The 26,791-nt window shown below is 45.7% G+C and overlaps 12 protein-coding genes across 20 annotated transcripts; 6 read left to right on the top strand and 6 right to left on the bottom strand.

Moving 5' to 3' along the window:
• The first annotated feature begins 146 nt into the window (after window positions 1-146).
• On the top strand, window positions 147-1,535 carry TSTA_117520 (nucleotide binding protein, putative). Its single transcript, XM_002481922.1, has 3 exons — window positions 147-291; window positions 413-811; window positions 875-1,535. Exons 1-3 carry the CDS (start codon window positions 259-261, stop codon window positions 1,418-1,420), a joined length of 978 nt encoding a protein of 325 aa, XP_002481967.1. The 5' UTR covers window positions 147-258; the 3' UTR covers window positions 1,421-1,535.
• Window positions 1,536-1,613: 78 nt separating this feature from the next.
• Window positions 1,614-2,897, bottom strand: TSTA_117510 (uncharacterized protein; the record flags this gene model as incomplete). Its single annotated transcript, XM_002481921.1, has 2 exons — window positions 1,614-2,608; window positions 2,849-2,897. 2 exons carry the CDS (start codon window positions 2,895-2,897, stop codon window positions 1,647-1,649), a joined length of 1,011 nt encoding a protein of 336 aa, XP_002481966.1. The 3' UTR covers window positions 1,614-1,646.
• A 577-nt stretch (window positions 2,898-3,474) lies between these two features.
• Window positions 3,475-5,357, top strand: TSTA_117500 (uncharacterized protein). Its single transcript, XM_002481920.1, has 2 exons — window positions 3,475-3,547; window positions 3,604-5,357. Exons 1-2 carry the CDS (start codon window positions 3,533-3,535, stop codon window positions 4,477-4,479), a joined length of 891 nt encoding a protein of 296 aa, XP_002481965.1. The 5' UTR covers window positions 3,475-3,532; the 3' UTR covers window positions 4,480-5,357.
• On the bottom strand, window positions 3,629-5,705 carry TSTA_117490 (mitochondrial 54S ribosomal protein MRPL1). 2 transcript variants are annotated; one of them, XM_002481918.1, is made up of 3 exons: window positions 5,407-5,705; window positions 4,792-5,356; window positions 3,629-4,735 (listed from the first exon to the last, which is right to left on the bottom strand). In XM_002481918.1, the coding sequence occupies exons 1-3, from the start codon at window positions 5,667-5,669 to the stop codon at window positions 4,643-4,645; spliced, it is 921 nt and encodes a 306-aa protein (XP_002481963.1). In that variant the 5' UTR covers window positions 5,670-5,705; the 3' UTR covers window positions 3,629-4,642. The 2 variants fall into 2 exon arrangements, with proteins under 2 accessions (XP_002481963.1, XP_002481964.1); XM_002481919.1 differs by having other exon boundaries at window positions 3,629-5,356.
• Window positions 5,706-5,852: 147 nt separating this feature from the next.
• Window positions 5,853-8,324, top strand: TSTA_117480 (glutamyl-tRNA synthetase). Its single transcript, XM_002481917.1, has 4 exons — window positions 5,853-6,197; window positions 6,256-7,379; window positions 7,437-7,560; window positions 7,612-8,324. The coding sequence occupies exons 1-4, from the start codon at window positions 5,940-5,942 to the stop codon at window positions 8,254-8,256; spliced, it is 2,151 nt and encodes a 716-aa protein (XP_002481962.1). The 5' UTR covers window positions 5,853-5,939; the 3' UTR covers window positions 8,257-8,324.
• A 264-nt stretch (window positions 8,325-8,588) lies between these two features.
• On the top strand, window positions 8,589-11,067 carry TSTA_117470 (uncharacterized protein). Of its 4 annotated transcripts, XM_002481914.1 has the most exons (5): window positions 8,589-8,718; window positions 8,778-8,806; window positions 8,857-9,493; window positions 9,582-9,600; window positions 9,665-11,067. In XM_002481914.1, the coding sequence occupies exons 1-5, from the start codon at window positions 8,662-8,664 to the stop codon at window positions 9,904-9,906; spliced, it is 984 nt and encodes a 327-aa protein (XP_002481959.1). In that variant the 5' UTR covers window positions 8,589-8,661; the 3' UTR covers window positions 9,907-11,067. The 4 variants fall into 4 exon arrangements, with proteins under 4 accessions (XP_002481959.1, XP_002481958.1, XP_002481961.1 ...); XM_002481913.1 differs by having other exon boundaries at window positions 9,582-11,067; XM_002481916.1 differs by having other exon boundaries at window positions 8,857-11,067.
• TSTA_117460 (paraoxonase, putative) lies at window positions 8,903-11,464 on the bottom strand. 2 transcript variants are annotated; one of them, XM_002481911.1, is made up of 4 exons: window positions 11,406-11,464; window positions 11,120-11,353; window positions 10,190-11,066; window positions 8,903-10,139 (listed from the first exon to the last, which is right to left on the bottom strand). In XM_002481911.1, exons 1-4 carry the CDS (start codon window positions 11,424-11,426, stop codon window positions 10,009-10,011), a joined length of 1,263 nt encoding a protein of 420 aa, XP_002481956.1. In that variant the 5' UTR covers window positions 11,427-11,464; the 3' UTR covers window positions 8,903-10,008. The 2 variants fall into 2 exon arrangements, with proteins under 2 accessions (XP_002481956.1, XP_002481957.1); XM_002481912.1 differs by having other exon boundaries at window positions 8,903-11,066.
• An 853-nt stretch (window positions 11,465-12,317) lies between these two features.
• Window positions 12,318-15,902, top strand: TSTA_117450 (plasma membrane H()ATPase, putative; the record flags this gene model as incomplete). The annotated part of the gene is made up of 4 exons (XM_002481910.1): window positions 12,318-12,753; window positions 12,821-13,044; window positions 13,095-13,838; window positions 13,903-15,902. 4 exons carry the CDS (start codon window positions 12,318-12,320, stop codon window positions 15,607-15,609), a joined length of 3,111 nt encoding a protein of 1,036 aa, XP_002481955.1. The 3' UTR covers window positions 15,610-15,902.
• Window positions 15,903-18,967: 3,065 nt separating this feature from the next.
• TSTA_117440 (class III chitinase, putative) lies at window positions 18,968-20,319 on the top strand (the record flags this gene model as incomplete). The annotated part of the gene is made up of 3 exons (XM_002481909.1): window positions 18,968-19,284; window positions 19,345-19,621; window positions 19,680-20,319. 3 exons carry the CDS (start codon window positions 18,968-18,970, stop codon window positions 20,142-20,144), a joined length of 1,059 nt encoding a protein of 352 aa, XP_002481954.1. The 3' UTR covers window positions 20,145-20,319.
• A 434-nt stretch (window positions 20,320-20,753) lies between these two features.
• TSTA_117430 (uncharacterized protein) lies at window positions 20,754-22,564 on the bottom strand. Its single transcript, XM_002481908.1, has 2 exons — window positions 22,037-22,564; window positions 20,754-22,009 (listed from the first exon to the last, which is right to left on the bottom strand). Exons 1-2 carry the CDS (start codon window positions 22,474-22,476, stop codon window positions 21,130-21,132), a joined length of 1,320 nt encoding a protein of 439 aa, XP_002481953.1. The 5' UTR covers window positions 22,477-22,564; the 3' UTR covers window positions 20,754-21,129.
• Window positions 22,565-23,033: 469 nt separating this feature from the next.
• On the bottom strand, window positions 23,034-25,105 carry TSTA_117420 (HypA-like protein, putative). 4 transcript variants are annotated; one of them, XM_002481904.1, is made up of 7 exons: window positions 25,072-25,101; window positions 24,737-24,992; window positions 24,369-24,671; window positions 23,947-24,303; window positions 23,490-23,900; window positions 23,294-23,405; window positions 23,093-23,206 (listed from the first exon to the last, which is right to left on the bottom strand). In XM_002481904.1, the coding sequence occupies exons 2-6, from the start codon at window positions 24,975-24,977 to the stop codon at window positions 23,311-23,313; spliced, it is 1,407 nt and encodes a 468-aa protein (XP_002481949.1). In that variant the 5' UTR covers window positions 24,978-24,992; window positions 25,072-25,101; the 3' UTR covers window positions 23,093-23,206; window positions 23,294-23,310. The 4 variants fall into 4 exon arrangements, with proteins under 4 accessions (XP_002481951.1, XP_002481952.1, XP_002481949.1 ...); XM_002481906.1 differs by having other exon boundaries at window positions 23,034-23,405; XM_002481905.1 differs by having other exon boundaries at window positions 24,737-25,105.
• Window positions 25,106-25,316: 211 nt separating this feature from the next.
• TSTA_117410 (uncharacterized protein) lies at window positions 25,317-26,263 on the bottom strand (the record flags this gene model as incomplete). Its single annotated transcript, XM_002481903.1, has 3 exons — window positions 25,317-25,414; window positions 25,479-25,911; window positions 25,976-26,263. The coding sequence occupies 3 exons, from the start codon at window positions 26,261-26,263 to the stop codon at window positions 25,317-25,319; spliced, it is 819 nt and encodes a 272-aa protein (XP_002481948.1).
• Window positions 26,264-26,791: the final 528 nt, after the last annotated feature.

Raw genomic sequence — 26,791 nt, 5'->3', positions numbered from 1 at the left:
ATAAGCGCAAACAAAGTACGTAGTCTGTCGCTTTACAAGTCTGGAATATCAGTAATCAAATCGGAGGGGATACGACCAGTAAAATTGCGGGAATTTTGTGCTTATCAATCATCCCTCCGATGACGCAGAGCTTTTCTCCCTCTAGTAACTTCAGTCCTTATACAAGATCTCCTTATTTCTTGACATTGAAAAAGCATTACATCGTTTTATTATCGTATTCAAGACGACAAAAAGAAGCTTATACGATATTCACATGCAATGCCCCTCGACGGCGTGAAAAATATCGTGCTGGTGAGTCGCGATCCCCTTCCCCGCTTGCTTATCGATAACAGAGCAAGACAATTCAACAAAACACCATGCCTGGGTGAAGAGATTTAATTTACGACGTATTCACTGATGTTATATTTTATAGGTGCTATCCGGCAAAGGAGGAGTTGGAAAGTCCTCAGTGACACTACAACTAGCACTCGCCCTCACCCTCCAAGGCAAATCAGTCGGCATCCTTGACATTGATCTTACGGGCCCCTCTATCCCTCGTCTTGTTGGCAAAGAAGATGCAAAAATTACACAATCGCCTCGAGGATGGATACCGGTTGAGGTATACCCTTCCGAGATAACTCAGGAGAATGGGAATGCGAACGAAGTCACCACTACACGCGGATCGTTGCGATGTATGTCTGTTGGTTTCCTGCTCCGAGATCGCGGGGATGCAGTAATTTGGCGAGGACCAAAGAAAACCGCTATGGTACGCCAATTCTTGACGGATGTTTATTGGGGGGACACGGATTATTTACTTGTTGATACACCTCCGGTTTGTGCTGTGACTTTCCAAAAGTTCGTATTGCCCATGGATATATATACTGATCATGGATAGGGCACGAGCGACGAACACATCGCTATTGGCGAAAGTCTATTAACCATGTCATCCACATCGCGCACAGCAGCTACCGCATCAGGGATCCCTTTCCTCGCCGGTGCAGTCCTCGTAACAACCCCTCAAGCCGTCGCAATATCCGACGTACGCAAAGAAATCAACTTCTGCGTAAAGACGCAAATCCCCACTTTGGGAGTAATAGAGAATATGTCAGGTTATACATGTCCATGCTGTGGAGAAGTTAGTAACCTTTTTTCTCGTGGTGGAGGGGAGGTTATGGCTGCGGAGATGTCGATTCCGTTTTTGGGACGGGTTCCGGTTGATGTTAAATTTGGCCAGCTTGTTGAGAGCCAGAAGATTGGGGATGATGGTATCGATAGTGATGTCGACGATGAAGAGGCTGATGCTGCGGAGGATGTGCAACAGAATCCTTTTGAGGATGATGATAGGTTACTTGTGGATAAGTACAAGGATTGCTGGTCACATCCCATCTTTGAAGAGTTCACTAAGCAACTTCTGAGTAAGATTGAAGGCGAATTGAATTAGAGAGATATGGTCTTTCGAGTGGGTTTGGTGGTAATTTCTATGTTAGATGCGTTGATATATGTATTATACCAAAAGTCATAGAAAGTGCGCTTCATTGAAGCTTCAATTATACCCTTATAAACATCAAAAACGTATAATAACTCCAATCGCTATTATGAATCATGATTTCAGTACATCGTGAAGATAAACCCAAATCTTAATGCTAAGATTGTCAACCAAATTCCCTTTATGCCGTGGGAACGGGAACGCCATGGTCCTGATCCCTAACAAGTAATGCCCTCAGAGAATTCTCTGCGGAATATGAGTGAGAACAGGCCACCTGATTTGCAGTCTCTCGCTGAACAACACTCTTCAACCAATTCAGCCAATCTTGTACTTCAGCCAAGAAAGAAATTCTGTCAGCCACGGTGTTTTGAGTACGACTAGCGTTGCCAGTGAATGATGATGCGTGCAGTACAGGAGAGCCCTTTGGTGTATCTGGAGGCACCGATGGCCAGGAGGACCTATTCCCTTGAGCATATAGGCGAATCTCGGAGAGTAAAGCTGGAGAAGTTGTGGTTGATGATTTGGTAGCCTTGGTTTTCGACGCGGTGTACCCTAAGAGGGCCGTACTAGCTGATTTTGATGTGACAGCGAATTCGTTCATCCTTGTTGCTGGGAATGCCGAAGCTTGCGTCCTGTGCTCGGGATTCTTTCCGTGTCTCGCAGCTCCAGTACGAGGGTCACTCACGTCACCTTCATGGACTGCCCGTGAAGTCTGTTGGTACCCAGTCGCCAATGCCGTCTGCCGGAGATCGTCTAGTAGACCTAAGGGTGAATCATATAGATGATTGTCATCGTCAACAATCACAATATGGCCATCGACGTCTGTTGAACTTTCGGCATTATCTGCAGCGGTCTCTTGGATAGCTAGAAGATTGCCCGGAGGAGCGTTAACCTCGCCAAATGGAGCAATATGGCTTCCATATTCATTTGCGAGACTCAGTTTGCTCCTGCCGCATATTTCCGCGATGGAGTCTAATGTGCTCCGGATATCCGGTTCAATTGCGCGAAGAATTGCATCAATGCCAAATTCTTCAACTGGGGGTAGATCTATTTGCTGTGCTGTGGGGTTTGAAGACATCTTTGTAGACGACCGAGCATTGTTGGTCTCAGGAGTATATGCCCTGACGAGTACTGGCTGCGAAGCTAAATTAGATGAACGTCCACTTTTATGTCTGTTATCTTGGCTTTCTCTAAGTCGCCGTAGTAAAGGCTTCGAACTCCCGTATAACTGCCGCTGAGTGGCAATTCTCCGTGCCAATGTCGATTCGTCTAGTATTGACGGACTTTGGCGGGATTGAGAGGAAGAAGAGGAAGCATTTGGTGATAAGAAAGACGGAGGAATTCCCCGAGACAAAACTGGTTGTGGTAAGGAAGATGACAGACGAGATCCGTCATTCCGGTCGGTCGAGATCATTGTAGATCTGGCTTCCATTTTGTCCACGTTCTGCTGCAGGACACCCATGTGAACACATACACTTAGAACAACTTAATCGACCGCCACAGCCCACCTAGGTAATCCCCAACGCTAAAGCTACGTAGTCGTGCGTGACAGGGAAGAGACACGCAAGAATAGGCTGCTGGCCGCAGTAGTACAGAAGGATGGTGGCTGACCGTTGTCGGCAGATGGATTTAAAGAATGCTGTTCAAGTGCAGAGACATACGTACAATCGAGTCAAGAATCCACCAGTACAATCTGGATTAGGACGACGGCATCAGGATTAGATTGGACGTCGACGCAAGCTGCATATTCAGCCTGCAGAAAAGCGGAACAATAATGAAACAGACCTAAAATACGCGATTCGGTAGCTCAACAGTAAATCAAGATAGGAAAAACCCAGGAGGAATGGGTATGCAGCAGGGAGTGAGTTGGCAGGTTGAGCTGTGTTGTGTTGTGTTGCATGTTGGATATTGCCAAGGAGGGGTCAACTTCCTCCGACTGACTGCTCATTCCGCGGAGCTAACCATCCCCAGCCAAACCACCAGCCAACCACAATTGCGACACCATCCCGCGTTCGAGAAGCAGATAAATCTGAAAACCAGAGCCCTTTTCTTGCGAGCGTCGCCAGGATGAGCAAGAAATATGTATGTGCCGCCTACTGTTATACCTCTGATCAATAGTGACTGATTGAGTATGACAGTTCCCCGACTCTGACGATTCAGGGTCCGACTTTGACGAAAACACCACAGACCTTCCATTTCCCAAACCATTATCGCGATCGTCGTTTCTCGCTCCAGAATTTGATCCAGCCCAATTCCTCTCGACTCTGACCAATCGACATCAGACCCTTGAAGACTTGCGCCTGGAACTCCGAGAATTGAGTCAAGGACTAAACAAAGAATTGCTTGATGTAGTCAATGAGAACTACCAAGATTTCCTGTCTCTAGGCGGCGCTCTTCAAGGAGGGGAAGAGAAAGTAGAAGAAATCAGTGTTGGACTGCTAGGCTTCCAGCGAGAAGTTACAGCAATCCATGCCAAAGTCGCAGCCCGGAAAACTGAGATGGAACGCCTTCTACAAGACAAGAAAGCGTACAGGATAAAAGCGAACGTTGGAAGGTCTCTGCTTGATATTGCGGAAAGAATAGAAGAGCTTGAACAGCGGTTGATGATTGCCAATGCGAAGAATTCGAATGCGTTAACTACTGCGTCTGAAGATATCGAATCCGATCAGGAGGGCTTTATTTCCGACAACACTGAAAGCGAGAGCGATTCTGAAGATGAAGAGGACGAATCCACCATAATATCAATAAAAAAACTGGAGGGTCACCTACAAAAATATCTATATATCATTTCCGAAGCTGAACGAATAGGCTCAGATCACCCTTTTCTAATTGGCCAACAACCCCGTCTTGAGAAGATTCGGTCCACGTTACTTCTCGACCTGGACACGGCACTCAAGCAGTCTCGGAAAGGTGGAAACAAAGACGAAGCTCGTACGGTCAAAGTTTTACGATTTTATGACTCATTGAAGGCCGAATCCAACGCGGTTTCTGCTCTCAAACAGCTTTCCATATAACAGTTTGCAGGAGACTAGTTTTACGACTTTTGACCGAATAGTATATTGCATAGCGTGGAGTCGGTGATTGAACCGGAAATAGCCTAGGAGCTTTGATAGATACCATGGAACGCCATGAATGAAATATTTCTAATTAACAATACATGTATGAAGAAAAGATAATTTACAATCCAGTCAAATATGCCGGTTCGGGGGAGCTGTCGGATCTAAAGTCTCCGTTGAGACTGAAGCCAGGACCATTGGTTGAGCTCAATACCTGTATCTCGTTAGCACAATAATACGAGAAGAGGAGATTTGATGTCGTGTGCGTACCACTTCATAAACCTCCTTGGGGACACGATCACTCAATTGAGTGGTATCCTTCTTAACCTGCTCCAGAGCGGCTCGCAGATTGTCACGGAGCTGATCCGGCGAAAAGCCCAGCTGTCCAATTGGCATGCGGATCACGGCGTCTCGCTCACGGTAAACGGTACCACCTCGCAGCATCTGCACTCTGATACCGACATCGTCCACAACAGTGCCGGTCTTGACACTGGGCATCAGGCCTCGAGGACCGAGGATTCGACCCAAACCAGCTTTATTCAAGGCATCAAGGCTGTCTGTATGGCATATACACCGTTCAAATTCAATGATTCCTTTCTTAATATTCTCAAAAACTTCTTGTTCGCCAACGATCGAAGCACCGGCCTCAAGGGCGTCTTTTGCGTGCTTCGATCCTGGAGGCGCTATAACACAGATTCTGGACTCGGTCTGTACGGCGTGAGGGAATCGGACCATGTTGCGAATGACAGGACCGTCCTTCCTCGACTTTAATCGAATATGAATCTCATATTTAGATCGCTCACGATCGCGACCGACTTCGAAAGCGCGGATGTATCTATAGTCCAATAAGCACACCAACCATTCAGTGACTAAAATACAACGTACCTCATCGCATCGCACAAGGCATATTGATCAATCAGACTCAAATCTTTCTGTTGGTAGTCCCGTGCACCCTTGACTTTCTTCTTTGACTCTTTTTGTTTGTTTTTCTTTCCCTTGGCTTGGGGATTACTGGTCGCCGTGCGGACTTGTTGCTGGCCCAGTGGATAGAGGAAAGGGGCAATGGCACTGTTCTGTCGCAAAGTCGATCGGCACGATGCTGATATATGGCCGGCCGTCACCGGCAAGGCTCGAAAGGCGTAAGCCATTTGCTGTTGACACCGCGACACTGGATCGAATGTATAGAGACTGGACCGACCTACTAGATTTGCCGAATGTTTTTCGGAGCTTTGAAAGGAGCGGAAAAAGGTTGCACCGAGATTTCTTCCCTTCAGTGGATCTTCTGGGATTCGCTGTGGGGTATCGGATCACCTGTTTTTTGTATGATTCACACCCCGCCATGATTCAACTTTTTCTCTCTCTGATCTACTTTTATTATCGATTGTTCTTTGAGTAGGAATAAAAGACAAACCCCCAACATGGCGACCTGCAAATTGGTTTGTGCGTCCGGGGCGAATCCTGCCGGTCTGCTGCCCGCTACACTGATCGCAACATCCGTCAATGAGGCAAGACCCAGTCCAGTTGTTGAAATCACTTATGAGAATGTCCCTACACTACCTGGCGGTGATGTGATCGAGTTCACTGGTGCTAGTGGAGAGACTGTTCAAGGTCTCAATGCTGTAATTGCTGAGCTCCGTGTTCAATTCCCATTTCTCAAGAGCAGATACGAAGCTCAGGTATGTCCTTGCCAAGTGATCCCCTTGCGAGAAGCTTTGTTTCTTACACGTATTATAGGAGGAACAATGGTTATCTCGAGTCAACCAATACGTCCCGTTAGACTTCAAAGCTCTTGAAGCACCACTTCAGACTCTGGATTCTTATCTGACCCTTCGCTCGTTCCTCGTTGGTTACTCCTTGTCCGCTCCCGACATTGCTATTTGGGGTGCACTCCGCGGAAATCGTGTTGCTGTAACTGCAGTAAAGAAAGGAACGTTGATCAACTTGACTCGCTGGTTCCGTTTCTTGGAGGAGCTTTGTCCTTGGACTGCCGCTGCTGTTGATGCCGTGAACGCTGCCGCGAAAGCCAAGAAGGCTGCTGCGTCCAAGGCAGGTGCCAGTTACGAAATTGCTCTGAAGAACACTGAGCAAGGTGTTTTGACTCGTTTCCCTCCAGAACCATCCGGATATCTCCACATTGGTCACGCAAAGGCGGCTCTCCTGAACGACTACTTCGCCCATGAAAAGTACAAGGGTACACTTTTGCTGCGTTTTGACGACACTAATCCTAATAAAGAGAAAGAGGAGTTCACCGATGCAATAAAAGAGGATTGTGCTTTGATGGGCATCAAACCAGATAAAGTTTCATACTCTTCGGATTACTTCCAACTGCTGCATGATTACTGTATCCGATTCATCAAGGAAGGACATGCATATGCAGATGACACCGACAAGGAGACCATGGCACACGAGCGAATGAACGGAATTCCCAGCAAGCGTCGTGATGCTTCCGTCGAGGAAAACTTGGCTCGCTTTGAGGAGATGAAGACTGGTTCTGAAGAGGGCCAGAAATGGTGTATCCGAGCTAAGATTTCTTTCGACAACAAGAACAAGGCTATGAGAGACCCGGTCATCTACAGATGCCAGCTGACACCTCATCCTCGTACTGGATCGACCTGGAAGGTTTACCCTACATATGATTTTACCTGCCCTATCCTTGATTCTGTCGAAGGCGTGACCCATGCGTTGAGAACCATCGAGTACAGAGACCGAAATCCACAATACGAGTGGATGCTTAACGCGCTAAAACTCCGCCCGGTTCAGATCTGGGACTTTGCTCGCATGAACTTTGTGCGGACTTTGCTTTCCAAGCGTAAATTGACTAAGTTGGTTGATAGTGGCGCTGTTTGGGGCTGGGATGAGTACGTTTATTGCATAAAATATATATTATGACCGACCTCGCTAACTTAGGGTCATAGTCCCCGTTTCCCAACCATCAGGGGTATTCGTCGGAGAGGCATGACAATCCCTGCACTGAGAGAATTCATCCTCAAGCAAGGCCCAAGTCGCAACATCGTTAACTTGGACTGGACTATTTTCTGGGTATGTTCAATTCGCAGCGTTCTCCTTGCACCAGGACTAACAATTATCTAGGCTACGAACAGGAGGTACATTGACCCTATCTCGCCACGCCACACTGCTATCTTGAAAGAAGGTGTGGTTACAGCTTATGTTAAGGGAGACTCTGTTCCGCTAGCCACTGCTCCATCGATTGTCGATAAGCCTAAGCATGACAAGAACCCCGAGGTTGGCATGAAGAAGGTGGCTTTCAGTGAAAATATCATCCTGGAGCAGGAGGACGCCAAACTATTCAAACAGGATGAAGAAATCACCCTTATGAAATGGGGTAATGCCATAGTCCGGAAGATTGAAAAGTCGGGCGATCTCGTGACCAACCTCGAATTGGAGCTGCACCTCGAAGGAGATGTCAAGAAGACCGACAAGAAGGTCACCTGGCTGTCTAGCGCAGGTCTCTCGCTCATCCCAGTTGAGCTTGTCCACTTCGACCACCTTTTGACAAAGGACTCCCTTCAAGAAGAGGATAATTTCGAAGACTTCCTGAACCCCAAGACCGAATGGAGAGAGCAAGCTTTTGCCGATGGAAACGTTGCAGACATCAAGGAGGGCGATATCATTCAGTTCGAGCGCAAGACCTTCTATCGTTGTGATCGTCCTTTTGCTGCTGATGGCAAGCCAGCTGTGTTCTTCGAGATCCCAACTGGAAAGACAAACAACTAGATATGAAGACTATCGTGTAACTTAACAACAGCTATGAATGTATCTTGTTGTTCCTCAAGATTCAAAAGTGCTCTGGGATACTCCGATTAGTTGAATGAATTGAAAATAATCCCGAGATATATCCAGTCAAATCGTTTTGTATGGTATTTTCATGCTACTAACTCTTCAATTATTCTCAATTCATTTGCCTATAAACTGGCACGATCTCACCTAAACAGACCCTGGCTGATATATACCAATCACGAAGCTCTAGCATGTATGCTCTGTGTGCCCCACCTAGGGTTCTTTGATATAAAGCTTCCCCAGATTATCGACAAGTTTCCCATCTCTTCATTCTTAAAACATTACAAATGCTTGCTAACATCAAGAATCAATCTACTTGGGGAAAAGAATCATCAAAGCGCCATGCCCGCTACTTATTCTGCCATCAACACCGGTGTGGTGGTTACATTGTTTCTCTTAGTAAGTATCTCCTGCTTCGGTTGTTGACTTATCTGCTAAACAGTTACTGTTATCATTAGAGCACTGTGATTTCCATCACTCTCGGAGGGTAAGCCAACTCTCTCAAGTTGAAGTGAAAGAACCTCTAATGAGATAAAGAATCGCCTGGTCACGCATCAATTCGCTATTCCTCCCTTTCCCAACCTCATTAGGAGCAATATCCACGCTCTACCCATTACTTCCATTCCTGTCCGCACTGATGGCAAACATACTCGCATCTCGATATCAGCGGAATCAAAATAACTCCCCGAAGAATCAAATCACAAGTTCGACTACATCGGACGAGAATGGTAGCCATACTACCTCTGTCACTGCGGTTAGCGGCATTATCCCAATGTCAGGAAGCTCGCGATCATCATTTTTCATCTCATTAATCAACCCAATCATACATTTCATCGCTGATCAATCGCTGACTCTTCTACCCGTTGTGATCGCCACTCTCACCGCAACATACGTCTCACCGAGCGATAACAACTGCCATCTAGAGCAAGCTTGGCAGGAATACTATCACAACAAGGATGTGAACAGTATCCGCACAATACAAGATCAGTTACAATGTTGTGGTTTGCGGAGCACACGAGACAGAGCCTGGCCGTTCAAAGATGCGAATCACGGGGATAATGCCTGCGAGAGGACGACGGGGTATACGCAGAGTTGCCTACAGCCTTGGAGTGAGCAGGAGAGACGGGTGGCTGTTTTGGTGTTGGTTGCTGCTGTTTTGGGTTGGGGTATCAAGGTATTTTTTCTATCTCCGTTCAGTCATTTATTATATACTTTCCTTCCAGTAGCTCTCGTGATAACTAATTGGGGATTGGATTCGCTAGTTGGGCGTGACAAATTTTGGTACAGGACGAGTTTATGCATTTAGAGCCCGACGGAATGGTTGGATTAACGACACATATGCTAGGAGTGAGTCGCGCGGTGAATCTACTGGCCCGAGACTGCTTCCATACAGCGATACTGTGTTTGAAAACGCCGAGTCGACGGAAGAAGCTCGGGCTGCGTCCCGGGATGACATTCCTGCAGGAGAAAGCCCTCTCCTTAACCCTGATGCTCGTGATCTTAGCTCCCCTGAAGGTAGGGATCTTACAGGCCCCAGTCCATGGAGAGAAAACGTGTGATCAGCACACGAGACGGGGATGCTGGTGAAGACTGGTACAGCAAAATCACTCAGACTCGAAAAGAATCAAAGCTGAATGAAATAAGTATACGCTGCTATACACAATTCTCATTACACAAGTTCTTGCTCAATCAATGTCGATTTTCTCTCGGATCCCATGTGATATCCAGAAGTCCATCTGCATAAACCCCACTAACAATAAGACGACCTCGTTTGGAATCCATATCGCCAGATGTGCTGCTTGGGTAGTTGGTACCGTCATCTAAATGAGAAGTCAGGATAGATTTAACAGACTCAAAGACATTGACATACCTGCATACAACGTGCGAGCGTAGTATTTACTGAGCAGATTAAAAAGGCTTCCAGGAAACGGACTAAGATCAGGACCATGCCCTCGACGAATCTCTGCGACGACGGATGGTGCAGCACATCCATGAGGGTTTGTAGCCATGCAAAACAACCGGCCCGCGTCCGGAGATCCCGTTGCAACCACTCCACGAAGAAAATAACCATTAGAATTGAATACTGTGGGATCGTCGATGTCCAAGGATTTATCGAAACTGAGAGTTTCCGGATGAAAGGTCATATATACGCTGCTATAATTGCTCGAAAGCGTATTGGTATCCGGATTGCGTTCATATATTCGAACAGTATCCGTGCTATTCGAAGCGACGAGAACTTCTTTCCCGGTTGGCGTGACTAGTATTCCGCTTGCGAAGGGGATCCCTCCTGCGACAATGGTGCATATTGGCCGCGCCTGAATGCTAAAGTCCACAAACGTCACCCACCCCAAGGGAAGACCAAGCACTCTTTCGGTAAAAGACAAAACTGGATGTCTGCGACGGATCAAACACTGATCATTTGTGACATAGAACGACGAGTAAGACACAGGAGAAACTGAAACTGGAGAACGTATGGTGTGGTTGTTGTCTTCCACGGTGCATACATGGACTGCCCGAGCGTCTTCGTAATCGATATCCATGATCTCGACACTGCTGTTGTCATCACCTTGGTTAACAACAAACAGCCTTGGATGGCTATCTTCCATCTCGCGATACAGACCCATGCCGAGGGGATGGAAATCAAAATTGTCAGGGAAGTTCACCAGTTCCATTTCTCGAAGACTGCCCGAGCCGCCATAGTGGTAGAGCAGTAGCCGGCCTTGCTGATGAGGGTTGTGGCTACGGCCCTAGTGCTTCAAGTCAGATATGCTCGAAAACAATGTATGAGGCGGGAACAAACCCATAATGCATTCCAGCATACTCTTCCAGGATCAGAGCTAATAATTGCGAACCCACTCTCATGATCCAACACCATATCTTCAGAGAATCCCACTCGGTCTTTGAATATCGTCCAAGCTAGGCCGCTGCGAAACGCGAGCCATTGTTCGGGGAGTCGAGGGAGCTCTACCCAAGGCGAGAGGATTTTGTGTAAGAACAGCAACAAAAACGATAGGACTACGATAATGGCGATGGCCTATAATATGTTCAGTGACAGCTTTAAAATTGGGCAAAAGGAGCTTTTGTACCTGGGCAGGGGATAAGCCCATTGTAGTATGGGAGAGGCTGCATATGTAAGAATAGTCGTAAGTATGTACGTTTGAGGATGAAGTTGTTCCATTTCCGTTGTTTTATTTACGAGATCACGACGCGTTGGCTAGCTCCTTCCTTTCCTGCCTTTCCTTCCTAGTTGGGAAGTCACGCCCAGTCTCCCCCGCCATCGTGACTTCTTCTCATTTCTCTATTTCACCATCCTTTTTACCTTCAGTAATGCATCCCATACCATTCATGCTCGACACTATACGCCATGGAGCCTCTTGCATCAGCTAACTTTCGAGTCGGCCTCGCCGGGAAGTCAAACTGCAATCAGCTTATGATTTATACTCGTCGTTCAGCATATCCGCTGCAAATTCATGGAATCATTCCACGGTTATTCTATTCAGTTTGAGTTGCGTTGATTCTCCGATCCAATGATAATTACATGTACCAGCTTCTAAGCCCAGTCCCTTCGAGCCTACTTGTCGTCATTGGACGTATTTGTGAGTATGGTATACAAAGAAAAGGTTCGAGACCATCGAAGAGAATAATAATTACACAACAGATCGATTACCAGGTTGGGAGGGTTGGAAAGTTATTATGAGGGTTTGAGTGCAAATCCTTTCAAAATACAATCATGCCGCCAGGAACGAGCTGAAACTACCTCTCCACTACGTCACGGTGAGTTTAAACCCATATGATTCTCTCTTTTGAATCGTGTCATTCGTTTGAACATAGCAAAAGCTAGCCGGCAGCATCCGTCATTCGCTTCTAATCTTAACTTCCAGGTAGTCCAAGTACAATCTTGAACGACTTTTCAAGAGAACACCGATCCTACCTACCTCTTATGCTAGTTGATACATAAACTAGGAGCCATAAGATCAAGAAAGTTGTGTTTTGAGAGGATGTCAGGCAATCCCCGTGCTTCCAGCGATGTGGAAGGGCAACAGTCACGTACCTCAAGACGCATGTCTCGTGCTGAGAGGAGAATGTCCCGAGCCATCAGCATTGCGAACGATCCGAGTCTTGACGAATATGAAAGGTTGGTTAAGTATGTCTCAGTTTATAGAGAGCCAGGGACAGCAGAGGTTGAGACGGAGGAAGGGGAGATGAAACGTGTGTGGTATGCACCGTGGCGGAGAGAATTTGTGCCTGCAACAGGGGCAGCAGAAGGGAAGCAACTATTTCCAGAGGAGTGGCTCCTCACTGATATCAAACAAGGCCTATCTGAGGCCGAAGTGATCAACCGTCGGCGTCGTGCTGGATGGAATGAACTGATTTCGCAAAAGGAAAACCCAATAGCGAAATTCATGTCATACTTCCAAGGTCCAATCTTGTACGGTAGGTGAAATCAAGATTTGACATGTCATAATCAGAATTTCTGCTGATTGGTTGCGGTTGATAAAAGTCATGGAACTTGCTGTACTTCTCGCTGCCGGTCTCAAAGACTGGGTTGATTTTGGAGTGATCATCGGAATCCTATTCCTCAACGCCACGGTTGGATGGTATCAGGAAAAGCAAGCCGCGGACGTCGTAGCAAGCCTAAAAGGTGATATTGCATTGAGATGTAAGGTAGTTCGTGATGGACGCGAATGCGAGGTACTAGCTCGGGAGCTGGTACCAGGAGACGTGGTACGTATGACATGGAGTTTAGGGTTGGATGATAGAACTAAATTGATTAGGTTATTGTCCAAGAGGGAACCGTTGTTCCAGCTGACTGCAAAGTAATTTGCGATTATGACGACCCGAATGGGTTCGAGGAATTCAAAAGGATGGAAGCAGAAGGCGCTCTTGAAGATTCTTCAGGCGAGGAAGACAAAGATAAACAAGGAGGACAGGAGCGAGAGGAAGACGAGAAACAGCCTGATGGGAACCAGAATAAGGACAAGGAAGGAAAAAGGAAAGGAAGTGCAGGTGCCCAATCAAACGACGACGAAGAAGAAAAACCAAGTCGGAAAGGCTATCCGATTCTTGCTTGTGATCACTCGGCTATTACTGGTGAATCTCATGCCGTTGATCGACATATGGGAGAGCCTGTTTACTACACGACAAACTGCAAACGCGGAAAAGCGTATACCGTTGTTCAGACATCAGCAAAAACTTCTTTCGTTGGGCGAACTGCAAGCATGGTTGCAGGGGCGACCGACAAAGGTCATTTTGAAATCGTAATGGATACAATCGGCACTTCATTGTTGATCTTGGTGATGGCATGGATTCTGGCGGCATGGATCGGCGGTTTCTGGAGGCATATTCCTATTGCGAGCCCCGGTAAACAGACATTGCTGGAATATACTCTGGTGCTCTTGATTATTGGGGTTCCCGTCGGTTTACCTGTTGTCACCACCACGACTATGGCTGTTGGTGCGGCCTATCTAGCACGCAGAAAGGCAATTGTTCAGAAACTTACCGCTATCGAGTCACTTGCAGTAAGCATAAATCCGTTGTCCTATCACTGAACCTGAAAACGAAGACAGCTAATAATATGGCTAGGGCGTTGATATCTTGTGTTCCGATAAAACGGGAACTTTAACTGCAAACAAATTGAGTATTAGGAATCCCTATGTAGCGGAAGGGGTCGATGTCAATTGGATGATGGCAGTGGCTGTTCTTGCATCCTCCCACAACATACAATCTTTGGATCCCATTGACAAAGTCACACTAATGACTCTCAAACAATATCCAAAGGCAAAGGAAATATTGCGGGCCGGCTGGAAAACAGAGAAGTTCACGCCGTTTGACCCTGTATCAAAACGAATCGTCACAGTTTGCACATGTGATGGCGTCCGATATATCTGTACTAAGGGAGCTCCAAAAGCAGTTTTAGGATTGGCGAAGTGTTCCCAAAGAACTGCAGATCTCTACAGAAAGAAAGCACAGGAATTCGCACATCGTGGCTTTCGGTCTCTTGGAGTGGCAGTCCAGAAAGAAGGAGGAGACTGGCAATTACTCGGAATGATGCCAATGTTTGATCCGCCACGTGAGGATACTGCGCAGACAATCTCTGAAGCCCAAGCTCTTGGAATTAGTGTCAAAATGCTCACCGGCGATGCCATTGCTATCGCAAAGGAGACATGCAAGATGCTTGCATTGGGTACTAAGGTTTACAATTCAGAACGCCTCATTCACGGCGGTCTGAGCGGTGCAATGGCTCATGATTTGGTCGAAAAAGCCGACGGGTTCGCAGAAGTGTTTCCTGAACATAAATACCAAGTTGTTCAAATGCTTCAGGAACGAGGACATCTAACTGCAATGACCGGCGATGGAGTTAATGATGCACCGTCCTTGAAAAAAGCAGACTGCGGTATAGCCGTGGAAGGAGCATCAGAAGCAGCACAGTCGGCATCAGATATCGTGTTTTTGGCTCCGGGCTTATCTACCATAATTGAATCGATCAAAGTGGCCCGTCAAATCTTTCATCGTATGAAAGCTTATATTCAATACCGAATTGCTCTGTGTTTACATTTGGAAATTTACCTGGTTACCACTATGATTATTCTCAACGAGACGATTCGAGTCGAACTGATTGTTTTTCTAGCACTGTTTGCTGATTTGGCGACAGTGGCAGTAGCCTATGACAATGCTTCGTTTGAATTGAGACCTGTGGAATGGCAGCTACCAAAGATCTGGTTCATATCTGTTATATTAGGGATTTTGTTGGCTTTGGGAACTTGGGTCATTCGAGGCACGATGTTCCTCCCTAACGGCGGTATTATCCAAAATTGGGGTTCGATTCAAGAAGTTCTCTTCCTCGAAGTTGCACTCACCGAGAATTGGTTGATATTTGTCACAAGAGGAGCAGACACCTTGCCCTCGATTCCGTTGGTAGCTGCAATTGTGGGAGTCGACATTCTAGCCACAATCTTTTGCCTCTTTGGATGGTTCACCAACGAAAATATGCCGATCCGTCCAGCTGACCAGTTCCATGAGACACACAATGGATGGACAGATATAGTTACCGTAGTGCGGATATGGGGTTACTCACTCGGCGTGACTATTGTCATTGCTTTGGTTTATTTCACGCTCAATAAACTCGAATGGTTGGACAATCTCGGACGCAAGTCGAGGAGTAAGGGCGATATCCAAATGGAGAACATCCTGGCAAATCTATCGCGAGTCACGATAGAGCATGAACAACACGGTAAACTAGAGGGCCGGTATTCCTTAAGTACAGCTCGTGAAGAGGAGGAGGCGGAATAGAGCAGTGTGAGTCGTGTCACTGCATCAATCCCAAATTCTCTGCCCACGTGATTGGGTGTTGTCATATCATCTTTGCACCAACAATCTACTCCCATATCGTGCGGTTCTCCAGGACGCTCGGTGTCGTATTTGATTTAACGCCATCCAAGTGAAGCGGTCAAATACCAGCGGTTGCTGAAAAGTTTCGATGTTTGCTTCTTTCTGTGATACTGTAATCTTTTCTGCTTGACTCATGTTACCAGTTCCTAGTTGGATTATACCTAGGTATTCTAATATTAATACTTTCCCTCGATATTCAAAGCTGTAAACTTAAATGCTCAGGTGTGTTAGTGTGCTCGTATTTACCGATGCATTCGGGTGCCTTCTACTAGTCAACTTCGCTCGAATATTGGAGCCCAAACACCCACCAGTATCGACAGGTTCACCTGCTCTATTTGCATGTAACAATTCTAATATCCTATGGGCAAAGCACGGAAAGTTGATCAACCACAATAATTGAAAAAGAGAAGCGATTGTCGTTTCTTAGGAACATTGAATCTGTCCCATTTATACTATAGGTCGGGTGTTGGTCTTTGCTTTCTAGCCCTAAAACGAGCCGTGAATGCCCTCAACCGCTAATCCACATAATTTCATCAAGAAATGCGCCTAGACGTGCAGTAAACATCTATCAAATGATAATCTCTTATATTTTCGACATAGTGATGAATCTTATAGCTCGCACTCAGCTCATGAGCATACCAGCGAAAATTGCCATTATAGGAAATTTTCTCTGATTCTCCTAATTGCCTAATCGATCATCACTAGGGCCCCAAGATTTTAGTGAGTACCTAGGTATGATCAGCGTCTTAGACCACCATATAACGGTCTTGGAAATGATTATGGTTACATCGTTTTCTAATTACGTACCTAATCTCAGCTTTTCTTCAATGTTATTTCTTTCAATTTTGTTTGTATAGAGTCCGGTAGGATTGTACATAAAACCTAGTATACTTTTATCTCGATGATTGGTGGTTCCTTGAACAATTCAAAACGTGTTAATGCGATACTGGCTACTGCCGTGAGTAGAGGTGCACACGAATGAGGATTTTGCTTATTCGTATTCGTAGGGTTTTTGCAACTCGTTATTCATATTCGATTCGTAATTATTCGCAGTTTTTGCCGAGGTTCTCAAGGCATACTGAAACTACCGTGCTCCAATAGAAATCAAGTGCGCGTCGCGTTCCTGTTCACTTTGGATGTGATGGTGTCAATCTAGATCTCATACAATCCATTGCTATGCCTAACGGCCCTAACCTAGGTGTTATTTATCCATGGAACTCTACCTCGGAATTCAATGGAAGGTCAAAGATGGCCATACTCTTAGGCCAGTAAGTCACTGAACAGCTTCACTGACCTGAAGTTAGAAAAAAAGACTTTCAATGCCTCTGTACGTATTTTCGATTTAACGAGTAAGATACTAGTGCTAACATATCTAGTTTGTATGAAGGGTATGAAGGGGAGGCTAAATCGACTGGATGCAACGTCAACCTTCATCCTCGAGTTTCCGGACCCCGCAGCCTTGATAAGTTATCTTCGGTGCTTCTATCCATATCAAGTAAATGATATATTGGCAGTAGTCACAAAGATGCCCGAAGCGTGGGAACTCTGACTATGCAGGTCCGTCTCTGTTGACACATTGTCCCAAGTAGTCTCTTTTGCATATGAACACAGTCAGGAAATCGAAGCATAATTAATTTTGTTAACTAATTATCTATTTATGGACATGAAACAAGAAGTCTAGAAGCTAAATTTCACTTCACCATCAATTCGAAACTCAGAATCTGGTGGCAAGAACACCTTGCAACGCCTCCTCAGATGTGAGGCTACATACTGACTGTAGTTCCCGTGTACATAGATAGTCATCCTGTACGATAGACAATATCTCGTAAAAGAGTTTATTTTTGCATTTCATAAATGAAATAAAATAATTGGCATACGATCACGCACTATTACTCAGCACAGCAATCATGGCCGTTCGTAGTAAGGGTTACTTTAAGAGTTGGTCAGCATACTTGATCAACCTAACACCAACTGCCATGTGCGAATATTCACCAGAGAGACTACCACTTTTCGAATTCTTGACCAATTATATAGTTTACCCGTTCATAAAAAATAGTGACAAATCTTATCATGTATGTACTTCCGGTATCACCGGTTCCTGAGAGGGTCATATCACACGTCCTGCAGTAGTCATCCATATGATGTGCCGAGACGCCCTCTGCATATATGCTCGGAGCACCATATGCGCTATCTCTTGAGCTGATCTCGTATTGTTGGCGTCGAGTTCCCCAACCAGGAAAGCAATTCCCGGTGACTTTGTCGCATGTCTGGGCGATCCTGAAATCTGCATACATCACTTTGAATACAATGTGCTCCAAGTATCTAAAAGTCATTCATATTTTATGGACCTTGCTATGTTGTCAACAACCATATCTTTGGTACTTACCTAGGTATGCTTGTACAATTAGTAAATTGATCGACAGCGCTTAGTGTCTCGTGGGGGAGACTTGTGGCTTGAGATAGTAGCATCGCTGGTCTGACCAGTCTACGTTCAACCCATGTCGAAATCACCAGTACTCATCCATGCACTTTCTAGACGACAATGATCCATGTTACAATAATTCAAAATTATAGGTAACAGACTAAAATAGCCTACATGTGACCTAACAGCAGCTAGACCATTGGTACGTAGTAGCCACTGTAGCCTAGTTGGTAACTACAGGCGACAAACCCATCTCGTAATAGGTAGGCCGATGCAACGAGAATGATTTCCTTTCACTTTCCCAGTCAGTCATAATCCTGGATGTTAGAAACTCACAGTTACATTCCATAGCTCATTGATAAATGGCTGGTTGTGGGGGTAGCGGCCCTTGGAATGTAGCTAGCTATTCCAACAGATCCTAGGAACAGGAAACGATGCGTTTCCGCGCCTCCAACTGGCATTTTCATACTAGGTACTTTGCTCCACTTTCAAATGACAATGGTACATCGTATTCCTTATCGAGAAGATCTAGCTTTCCATGTACTTCCTGTCTGTCGTTACCGTCGGTACACGCAGCCTGATGCCATGAAACGATGACCCGGGAGCACGTAACCCTAAACGACAGTCCAACAGCGGAGTTCCAAAATGTACGTTCTAGATTATAAATCCATCTTCATTTCCTCTTCGAACATTCCTTCTTTTTTCTTCTCAGTCAACAGTCAATCGACAAAGTTCAAGGTCTGCTTTGCGCCTCATTCCCTCCTTCAACTAGTATCAATCAATATCAGTCCTTACATTGCTTTACACACATTCCCTATCAATTAGAGACTCGCAGAAATGTCTTCAGCAAAGTACATTCTCTCAGGAGCAGCAGTAATGGCTGGCTTCATTGGAGCACAAGCAGCCCTTGACTTGTCCTCTTCGAGCAACATCGCCCTATACTGGGGTCAGAATTCATACAACCAGGCCAGCGGCGACCTTGAGCAACACAACCTCGCATACTACTGTGAAAATTCAGATGTAGACGTCTTGCAATTGGCATTTGTGACTGTCATTAACGGCCCCGGCGGTGCGCCGGAGATTAACTTTGCCAACATTGGCGATAACTGCACCACCTTTGATGGTACTTCTCTTTTGAACTGTCCTCAGGTTGGGTGAGTTGTCTCCATTACTGCAGTGCTTTATGTAAAGAGGACTAACAGCTTTATTACTAGTGCCGATATAAAGACATGCCAAGACGCGGGCAAGACTATTCTCCTTTCCATCGGAGGTGCAACCTATTCTGAAGGAGGATTCAGTTCAAAAAATGCCGCTACAGCTGGAGCTCAATTGATCTGGGAGACCTTCGGACCGGATTCTAATATCTCAGCTCTCCGTCCCTTTGGAGACGCCGTTGTCGACGGATTCGACTTTGATTTTGAGGCTACTGTTTCCAACATGGCCACTTTCGGTAATGAGCTTCGCTCTCTCATGGATGCTGACACCAGCAAGGTACGTCTTAGAATGATCGATCTAAACATATTGACAAGGTCACTAATAAATGAAATAGAAATACTACTTGACAGCTGCACCACAATGTGTTTACCCTGACGCTGCTGATAACCAGATGCTCGACGACGCTGTCAAATTTGATGCCATCTGGGTCCAATTCTACAACAACTACTGCGGTGTCAACAACTACGTCTCCGGACCTACCACCCAAAACAACTACAACTTCGAGACCTGGGATTCCTGGGCAAAGAACACCTCTGCCAACCCGGATGTCAAGGTCTTTGTCGGTGTTCCTGGTAACACCGGTGCTGCCGGAACCGGATACCTCTCTGCAACTGCCCTCAAGCCCGTCCTCGAGTACTCTGCTACCTTCTCCAGTTTTGGCGGTGTTATGATCTGGGATGCTAGCCAGGCTTATGCCAACAATGGATTTATTTCCGGCGTTGCTTCTGATTTGGGCAGCAGCAGCAATGGTCCCATCTCACGCATTATGCGCCGTCTTGTTGATCATCCTTACTGGTAATAAGCCTTGCCAAACAGTACAAATATTATTAAGAACGGCTCGCGCTGGTACAGCCGTTGGAGTTGATACCTGCACTTTGAACCCTTGGACATGAAGGATGTTATCTACTGAAAGTTCTTTGACACATGGTTACCAATGGGGATGTGCACAATACATATTTTTTCTTCAACTGTACATTTTTATCAAAATTCTGGATTTGCAATACAATCATAGATAAATAAACGAGACACGTTTAGAATACATCTCCGTTTCCTGATACTCCTGGAAAACTCGTTACGTGCGTAGGTATATGACTTCCCACCTGGGCAGTGGAAAAGGTGGAGGAAACAAAATCAAGAATTCTGTGAGAAAATTTGAAGTATACAAGCCCGAAATATCTGATCATACCCGGGTTGCTAGGCAGAATCAAGAGACAGGAATGCATACCCAAACCACTTCATGGGTTTAGCCGATCAATCAATCCACTCTTGCAAAATACTTGATTAAACTTCAGAATACTTCCTATTGCATTATTATAGGATCCCAGGATCATAGATATTGGCAAAGGTCAAGTTTCACTGGTCCGGAAGGACTGCTTCCTATCCCGCAATTGGCTGTTTAGCCCTCCTTGTCACGCAATGATTCAATTGCTATTTAATTACATATTCATTGGATGTGTCAACTAACTGAACATATATATACATAGAATCACATAGACATTGGTCATGTGCCTTTGCTACCAAATTGTAGTATGAAGATAACTCGATGGAAGAAAGCGACAAGAGGAGAATGATTGGCGCTGAAAATAGAAATCAAAAACCTGACTTTGGTTGAGTCTTGGAGTGGGGAGTCATAGAAATGTCATAGAATAGATGCAAAAGGATCGAGGATAAAAGATTATGCACAGTTGGCGTGCAATATATAGAGTGGAGGTGGATATAACATGGTGATATCGTTCCAACTTACCGGAATAAAGCGGAACCGGTGAGTGTGTTTAAGTCATTGGTCAACGAGTCCAGAACCAGCCTCCCTGAGAATCCTTGTCATTATCCACGTCCCGAACGGCCTCGCTATTCTTCTCAGACGTGGGAGGAGGAATAACTTCGGTCGACTCATCGCTCTCTTCACGACCATCGGCAAAACGCTTGGTCTTAATTGTCTTTGTCAAGATCGACCCATCGGGCAACGTGCGCCTCACGCTGCGAGTCATTGTCGAAATGACTCTGGACTCTTCGGAAGTGTTATTGTCTGTTGTCATCTGGGAAGCAAGCAAGTTCTTGTTTCCGTCAAATGTATACTCGAGCCAATCTTTGCTTGAAATGTTTGTGTCTTCGGAGCTTTGTGAATAATTATCTCGCTGTGTATGACGCCTCCGTTCTTCGTCCAAAAGCCGCATCAAAGGACTATCGGCAAAGGCGCGAGAATATCGTTCATGAGCATTCAAAATATCGTCTAGGAAGCGATCATACAAGTCAAGTTCTGTCTCAATGTCCTTTGTTTCAATTTTATCCTCCAGGAAGTCTTCCTGCTGACGTGGTGGTTCTTGACCGCGTCTATCACGGTCATGCTGCTGGAATCTCTCTAGGGTGAGCCCACTTTGGGAGTCTTGGGAACCAAGCAGCCGCCAGTTGTTCCCAAGACTGCCTCTCTGTATCAGGCCCTTTATCCATTTCTCAGCCGATTGTTTGCTACGCTCAGGCTCTGTGTCGCGGTCCAACATTTCTTGTCCATTCGTTACTCTCAATAGGTCCTCAAAGGCATCACGCCATCGCGGTTCGTTGGGGTCCAGATCAGCGGGCTTGCGGGATGAAAATAATGAGGAAGAGGTCCTCCCATAGCGACTGTCATGACCTTGGGACCTTTCCAAATATAAGGGGGAGTAAGGGCTGAATATAAGATAAGCAAGTGGCCACGTCTGCGAGTCGCCTTCTAGCATGCTTTCCGGGAACAGAAAAGAGCCTAAATTCATTGGGAAACCATCAAAGAACGAGTTGAACCCGCGGTCTGAGAAGCGATGGTGAGAATGCCAACGATCAAAAAAGTTATCGTCTCTATGAAATCCCCATCGACGACATGGTCGGTGATCGTCTGAGCGATAATCAGACTCTCGGTCGGCGCCTCGGTCGTTGTTGTCGGTGTTTTGGAAATATAACCACTTATCGGAGAAAGGAGGCACGGCACTGGATGGTAAACCCATCACCGCCTGGAGCATGGAAGATATCTGTTCGTCTGCATATCGTCGGAATGCGATGAATGGGTTCTCGCTATCGGCTTTGTTATCGGGTGGCGGCGTGGTCTTGTTTTGTGTATTGGTGGTTGTGTCAGTTGAGCGATCGTCGTTCGAGTTTGCCATTTTGCGTGCTTTAATTGTGTGAAAATGGTGGTTTTAAAAATTCGAATGAATGTATGTCGTAGTGTCAATAGTAAAGTCGAGATGTTCCAGAGAATGAGATGGAAGTTAAGATGAGGCAATCGTTATCACCACGTGACACTAGCAGCTAAAGCGGACTAGCGTATAATAATGTACTCTGATTGGTAGATCTATATACTTCTTCTTGCATCGGACTTTATCTCATCTTACATCTACGTATATGAAAAATTGAGAACCGGAAAATCTACCGTTCGACCAAAACGGAGCCCCGCTGAGGTGGTTGGTACAGTACCACGAAAAAAGTGTTGACACCCTTGTGCGGGTGTTACCGATATTGGGGGGGTGCCAACACTTTTTTCATCCCACTGTAATTTATGTGATTTTTGTAGGCTATTTGCGGCTGACAAGAATCTTCGATGAGGTGCTTATATTTCAATTGACGACAACTCTCAAGCTTCAGATATAAATTTCACACTAGAAGTTCGCACTTCTAAGACCCGTATCTACAAATGACACTTGATGATACACTGCTTGATTGATTGATGCCTCCCGCGAACTATACTACATTCAATTTAAAAATCACCAAGATTTGATTTCATAAATTGCCTGCCACAGGAAACTCATAAAGACGCCGGGGCGGTTTTCCAGAAGGCCAACCCTAAGTCATACACACAGCCTTGGAAGCCCAACTAGCCAAGTTAACTCAATCTGACTGTATATTCATATGAGTATTCGACGCATCGCACTCTCAATAAAAAAGATACTTAGTTGCCCTGAGGCAACCTCGGGAGGTGCATACCTTAGTACCTAGGTATATTAGAGTTGCGCACGTTTAGGAATGCCTGCCCATGTTTCTTCGAAACCATTTCCGAAAATCCATCTGTTCGTCGAAGTCGCCGTGGAATCAATTGCTATATTGATAGAGACGGCTCAAATTAGCATAAGCCCTTATTTTGTATGGTTATCATCGACAGCATGGGGGAATATCGGCGAACCCATATTGGCAGCTTTAAGCCATGCATTCCCATGCATTTTCAAACCTTTAGCCTTTCCCTGCTTCTCAAGAGGATCGGTAATCTGTTCGCCGTGTGCTATAGCCCTAATAAGTTTAACAACGTGCCCGTCATCCTCTTTGTGGGTATTGCCGGCTTGAATAACCTCGTCCCAAGTTTTAGCGATTGAGTAGCTCGTTACTTCGCTAAGATAGAGGGGAGGACAATGACGAGATGCATATAGAAGTAGGTCCATGCGGCCTTTCCACTCAAGCAAGCGGACTTTTGCGCGGGTGCTGATCCAGGGACGGTCCAAAATAGCGGAAAAGAAGATAGAACAATTCACGGCGTGTATAAGAATAAATTCATACTTGACTACATTCGGTGGGTGCTGGGAAGCAGCGGCAATGTAGACTATGAATGGTTAGAGTTAGATGCTATTAATATTTGACATACTTACTTAACGCATTGATCATCTCAGCCAATTGTTCCTTCAGTGTCTCCGGCGACACCGTATATTGTTTGGCATAATGCTTCATCTTCTCCGGGGTACGTTTCAATACCCCATCTCTCATCTGGTTAGCATCGTCGTGACGGACACTAGAAAGTATCTCCTCGTCCTGGCGGAGTTCGTGTACGAGCTCCGTTAAGGTCTTTCCCGGCTTTGAGCCAATCCCTCCTGCTGCGTCCTCAGCGCCCTGGAGATATGGCCTCACCCATCCTTCATGTACTGCAGCCTCGGCGAGGCCTTCGGCAATGATGGCTGGTTGATTGAATTCAATACCGAAACCGAGATGAATTATAGGATGAATCAAGCCTGAAAGTAATACCTAGTTAACACTGGCATTGCATTATACAAAAGGTCAAAGGAAAAACAATTACCTGAGAAGAGCCTGCCCAATAGGTCATCTGCATGTTCATCTTCTGCAAAGATATGTTCTTGAAGAGTTTCTGCAACACCCTTAGTGCTAATCTCTTGCTGGAAAAAGGCAAGAAAATTCGAGTAATGCTCCTCCTTTCCTAGATAATCCTTGAAAGTCGATTTTTCAATAATAGCATGCACGACTTTGTTATCCACCGGATACGCTTTTCGCTGATAGCTATGTCCGCGGTCATAAGCGTCCTGTATTTCTTCCGGTGAGGCTCCCAACGAAAACAGAGTGAGCAGATGATGAACAATGTGATCTAATAGAAATCGCACTCCGGTTAGAGAATGGTCAAAAATCCCTCTCGAGTTAGATGAATCATACTATGGAACCTCTTCTCATTGAAGAAAATATGATGTTCCTTCATATCTCTCTGCAAGAGCTCACTGGCGCGTTGGGCCGAGTCTTCTCTTGGCTTGTGAGAGAACACACCGGCATCCGATGTGGAGAGCTTGACTTGCGTTGCAGTAGCCATGTTGTAAATTCCACGATAGGTCTTCACAGTAGTTGGAAGTTTGTATATCAATCTTAGCTGTCGTGGTAGAATAAGTAGTTCCCTGCCCATGGATAGGTAGTTGTACTGGATTGTATCAGCCCAACTGATCCGGAGTTTCTAGTCTGATTTTATAGCACGGAAACATGCAGAGAGGAGGTCGTACAAAGTCACAATTAATAATAAACTGTGTGTTGCATGATGAAAATGACAAATTGGCCGTGGATCTAGCCATGATAAATTTATAATGGGATTAACTAAGGATGACGTTTCTGGCCAATGCCCGGGGCTGCTTAGCGGGGTTCCCCGCATTGCTTCTATTAATAATATAACAATAGAGCCTAGAATAGTTACCTAGGTAACAGTATATCGACATCGCTCAGGGCTAGGGCTTGTCAAATGTGTCTGCTATCATGCCGTAACAGGAGCCTGGTCTTCAATCTTGGAAAAGGGGGCAGCAAACCCGTAGGTCTTGAAGCCTTGCGTGTAGTCTTTACCCGGTTCACGTTCTATAGAGAAGAAAACAATCAGAAAATATGAGTAGAAAGAGAGCAGAAAGTAGCCAAAACAAACCGTGATCAGGAGGGAAATTGGCCCGTCGATGCACATAATACTTTTCCCTCAAATCCAGCCCATCACTCTTCCCATAGAATGTGGCATATAGACTAGCACGCGCCTTGTCTGTATCATTGACATCTGACCTATGTGCCAAATGCGAACCGAATATCAGTACATCACCAGCTTCCAGGGGTACCGTGAGCCAAGTCTGAGCGCTCTCCCAGGTAGGATCGATGCAGCCGCCGTTGATGCACGGCACGTCCATCTTATGGCTTCCAGGTACTACTTCAAGGCATCCATTTTCTGGAGTGGCTGGGTCAATAGCGAAGTTCGCTGTAACATGCTCGATACGGCCGATGTGGTCATATGCAGGGGCGTCTAAGTGTGCTTGAAACCCGTTTCCGCGAGATTGCTTGTAGTTGATTTTATCTTTGAAAAGAAGCATATCCTAGAATTCGCTACGGTATTAGCTATAATAAAAGAATGGAATTGGGAACAATTCATAGACTTACATCTCCAGTCAACGCTTTCAAAATACCCGCCAACTCCTCTCCGCAGACAAGAGCCTTGAACTTGTCGTGATAACCCACAAAATTCTCAGTGCGCATCAACTGACGCTCGCCTTTGATATTGATTTCGTCGTAGGGCATCCATTTTCCCTTTTCACGAGGCCATGATTTTACTTCTTCCGCCCACTTTGCTAGATCAGCCGGGTCAACAAGTTGGTGCTCGCCGACTCGAAGAACGAGGAAGCCGTGACGGTGATAGGATTCTACCTGTGATGTAGTTAAGCTGTACATTGCACTGGTGTTTTCTGTAATTCTTGAGAGGACCTCTTTATAAAACGTAATTCTTTCGGATTCAGAGCTTGCTTAGTCGAGTCAATCCATGGATACCTAGGTAGAGAAAAGTATGAAAAAATGAGAAGTGTTAACAATTAATACTTCAGCAATTTGATTTCCGTCCCTTTGAAATTACTGTCATCTGAGCAATGTCTTGAAAATACCTCTTTCACCTCGCAGTCAGCTCCATCAGGCTACATTCATCTACTATGCTTTCGATATTTCACCACAGTACTTCGTGCCGAAGGACTCCACCAGAGGCAGTCGCACTTCGTGCCGACAATCATGATAGCGCTCTTCATGCCGGAAGAATGTTTCTGCTCCGCGTGGAAACAATCGAAAGCAAGCATTGGAGCATGCTGATTTCCTGAACCATCGGACTTCATGCCTTGACATATCTCCGTCTGGTCCTTTGTTATGGCATGAACTGGAAAATTCCATAAGAAGAATATCAATCTACAAATATGTAGGAACACCTAATTCAAC

This window comes from Talaromyces stipitatus, genomic scaffold (assembly GCF_000003125.1).
Source record: "Talaromyces stipitatus ATCC 10500 scf_1105507295555 genomic scaffold, whole genome shotgun sequence".
Taxonomy (NCBI): Eukaryota; Fungi; Ascomycota; class Eurotiomycetes; order Eurotiales; family Trichocomaceae; genus Talaromyces; species Talaromyces stipitatus.
The sequence above is the reverse complement of the archived record's forward strand: the minus strand, read 5'-3'. Positions and strand labels throughout refer to the sequence as shown.

Coding starts and splice junctions, on each gene's coding strand:
- TSTA_117520 (XM_002481922.1), top strand. CDS start 259: ATGCCCCTCGACGGCGTGAAAAATATCGTGCTG. Junction 292..412: donor GCGTGAAAAATATCGTGCTG/GTGAGTCGCGAT, acceptor TATATTTTATAG/GTGCTATCCGGCAAAGGAGG. Junction 812..874: donor TACTTGTTGATACACCTCCG/GTTTGTGCTGTG, acceptor GATCATGGATAG/GGCACGAGCGACGAACACAT.
- TSTA_117490 (XM_002481918.1), bottom strand. CDS start 5,669: ATGGCTTACGCCTTTCGAGCCTTGCCGGTGACGGCCGGCCATATATCA. Junction 5,357..5,406: donor GCCTTGTGCGATGCGATGAG/GTACGTTGTATT, acceptor ATTGGACTATAG/ATACATCCGCGCTTTCGAAG. Junction 4,736..4,791: donor CCAAGGAGGTTTATGAAGTG/GTACGCACACGA, acceptor AACGAGATACAG/GTATTGAGCTCAACCAATGG.
- TSTA_117480 (XM_002481917.1), top strand. CDS start 5,940: ATGGCGACCTGCAAATTGGTTTGTGCGTCCGGGGCGAATCCTGCCGGT. Junction 6,198..6,255: donor AGAGCAGATACGAAGCTCAG/GTATGTCCTTGC, acceptor CACGTATTATAG/GAGGAACAATGGTTATCTCG. Junction 7,561..7,611: donor TGGACTGGACTATTTTCTGG/GTATGTTCAATT, acceptor ACAATTATCTAG/GCTACGAACAGGAGGTACAT.
- TSTA_117470 (XM_002481913.1), top strand. CDS start 8,662: ATGCCCGCTACTTATTCTGCCATCAACACCGGTGTGGTGGTTACATTG. Junction 8,807..8,856: donor ATTTCCATCACTCTCGGAGG/GTAAGCCAACTC, acceptor AATGAGATAAAG/AATCGCCTGGTCACGCATCA. Junction 9,494..9,581: donor TTTTGGGTTGGGGTATCAAG/GTATTTTTTCTA, acceptor TGGATTCGCTAG/TTGGGCGTGACAAATTTTGG.
- TSTA_117460 (XM_002481911.1), bottom strand. CDS start 11,426: ATGGGCTTATCCCCTGCCCAG. Junction 11,067..11,119: donor TATGCTGGAATGCATTATGG/GTTTGTTCCCGC, acceptor TTGAAGCACTAG/GGCCGTAGCCACAACCCTCA. Junction 10,140..10,189: donor CGCTCGCACGTTGTATGCAG/GTATGTCAATGT, acceptor CTTCTCATTTAG/ATGACGGTACCAACTACCCA.
- TSTA_117430 (XM_002481908.1), bottom strand. CDS start 22,476: ATGGCAAACTCGAACGACGATCGCTCAACTGACACAACCACCAATACA. Junction 22,010..22,036: donor CTAGAAGGCGACTCGCAGAC/GTGGCCACTTGC, acceptor TCTTATATTCAG/CCCTTACTCCCCCTTATATT.
- TSTA_117420 (XM_002481905.1), bottom strand. CDS start 24,977: ATGGGCAGGGAACTACTTATTCTACCACGACAGCTAAGATTGATATAC. Junction 24,672..24,736: donor CAATGAGAAGAGGTTCCATA/GTATGATTCATC, acceptor GATTTCTATTAG/ATCACATTGTTCATCATCTG. Junction 23,406..23,489: donor GCTTAAAGCTGCCAATATGG/GTTCGCCGATAT, acceptor CTATCAATATAG/CAATTGATTCCACGGCGACT.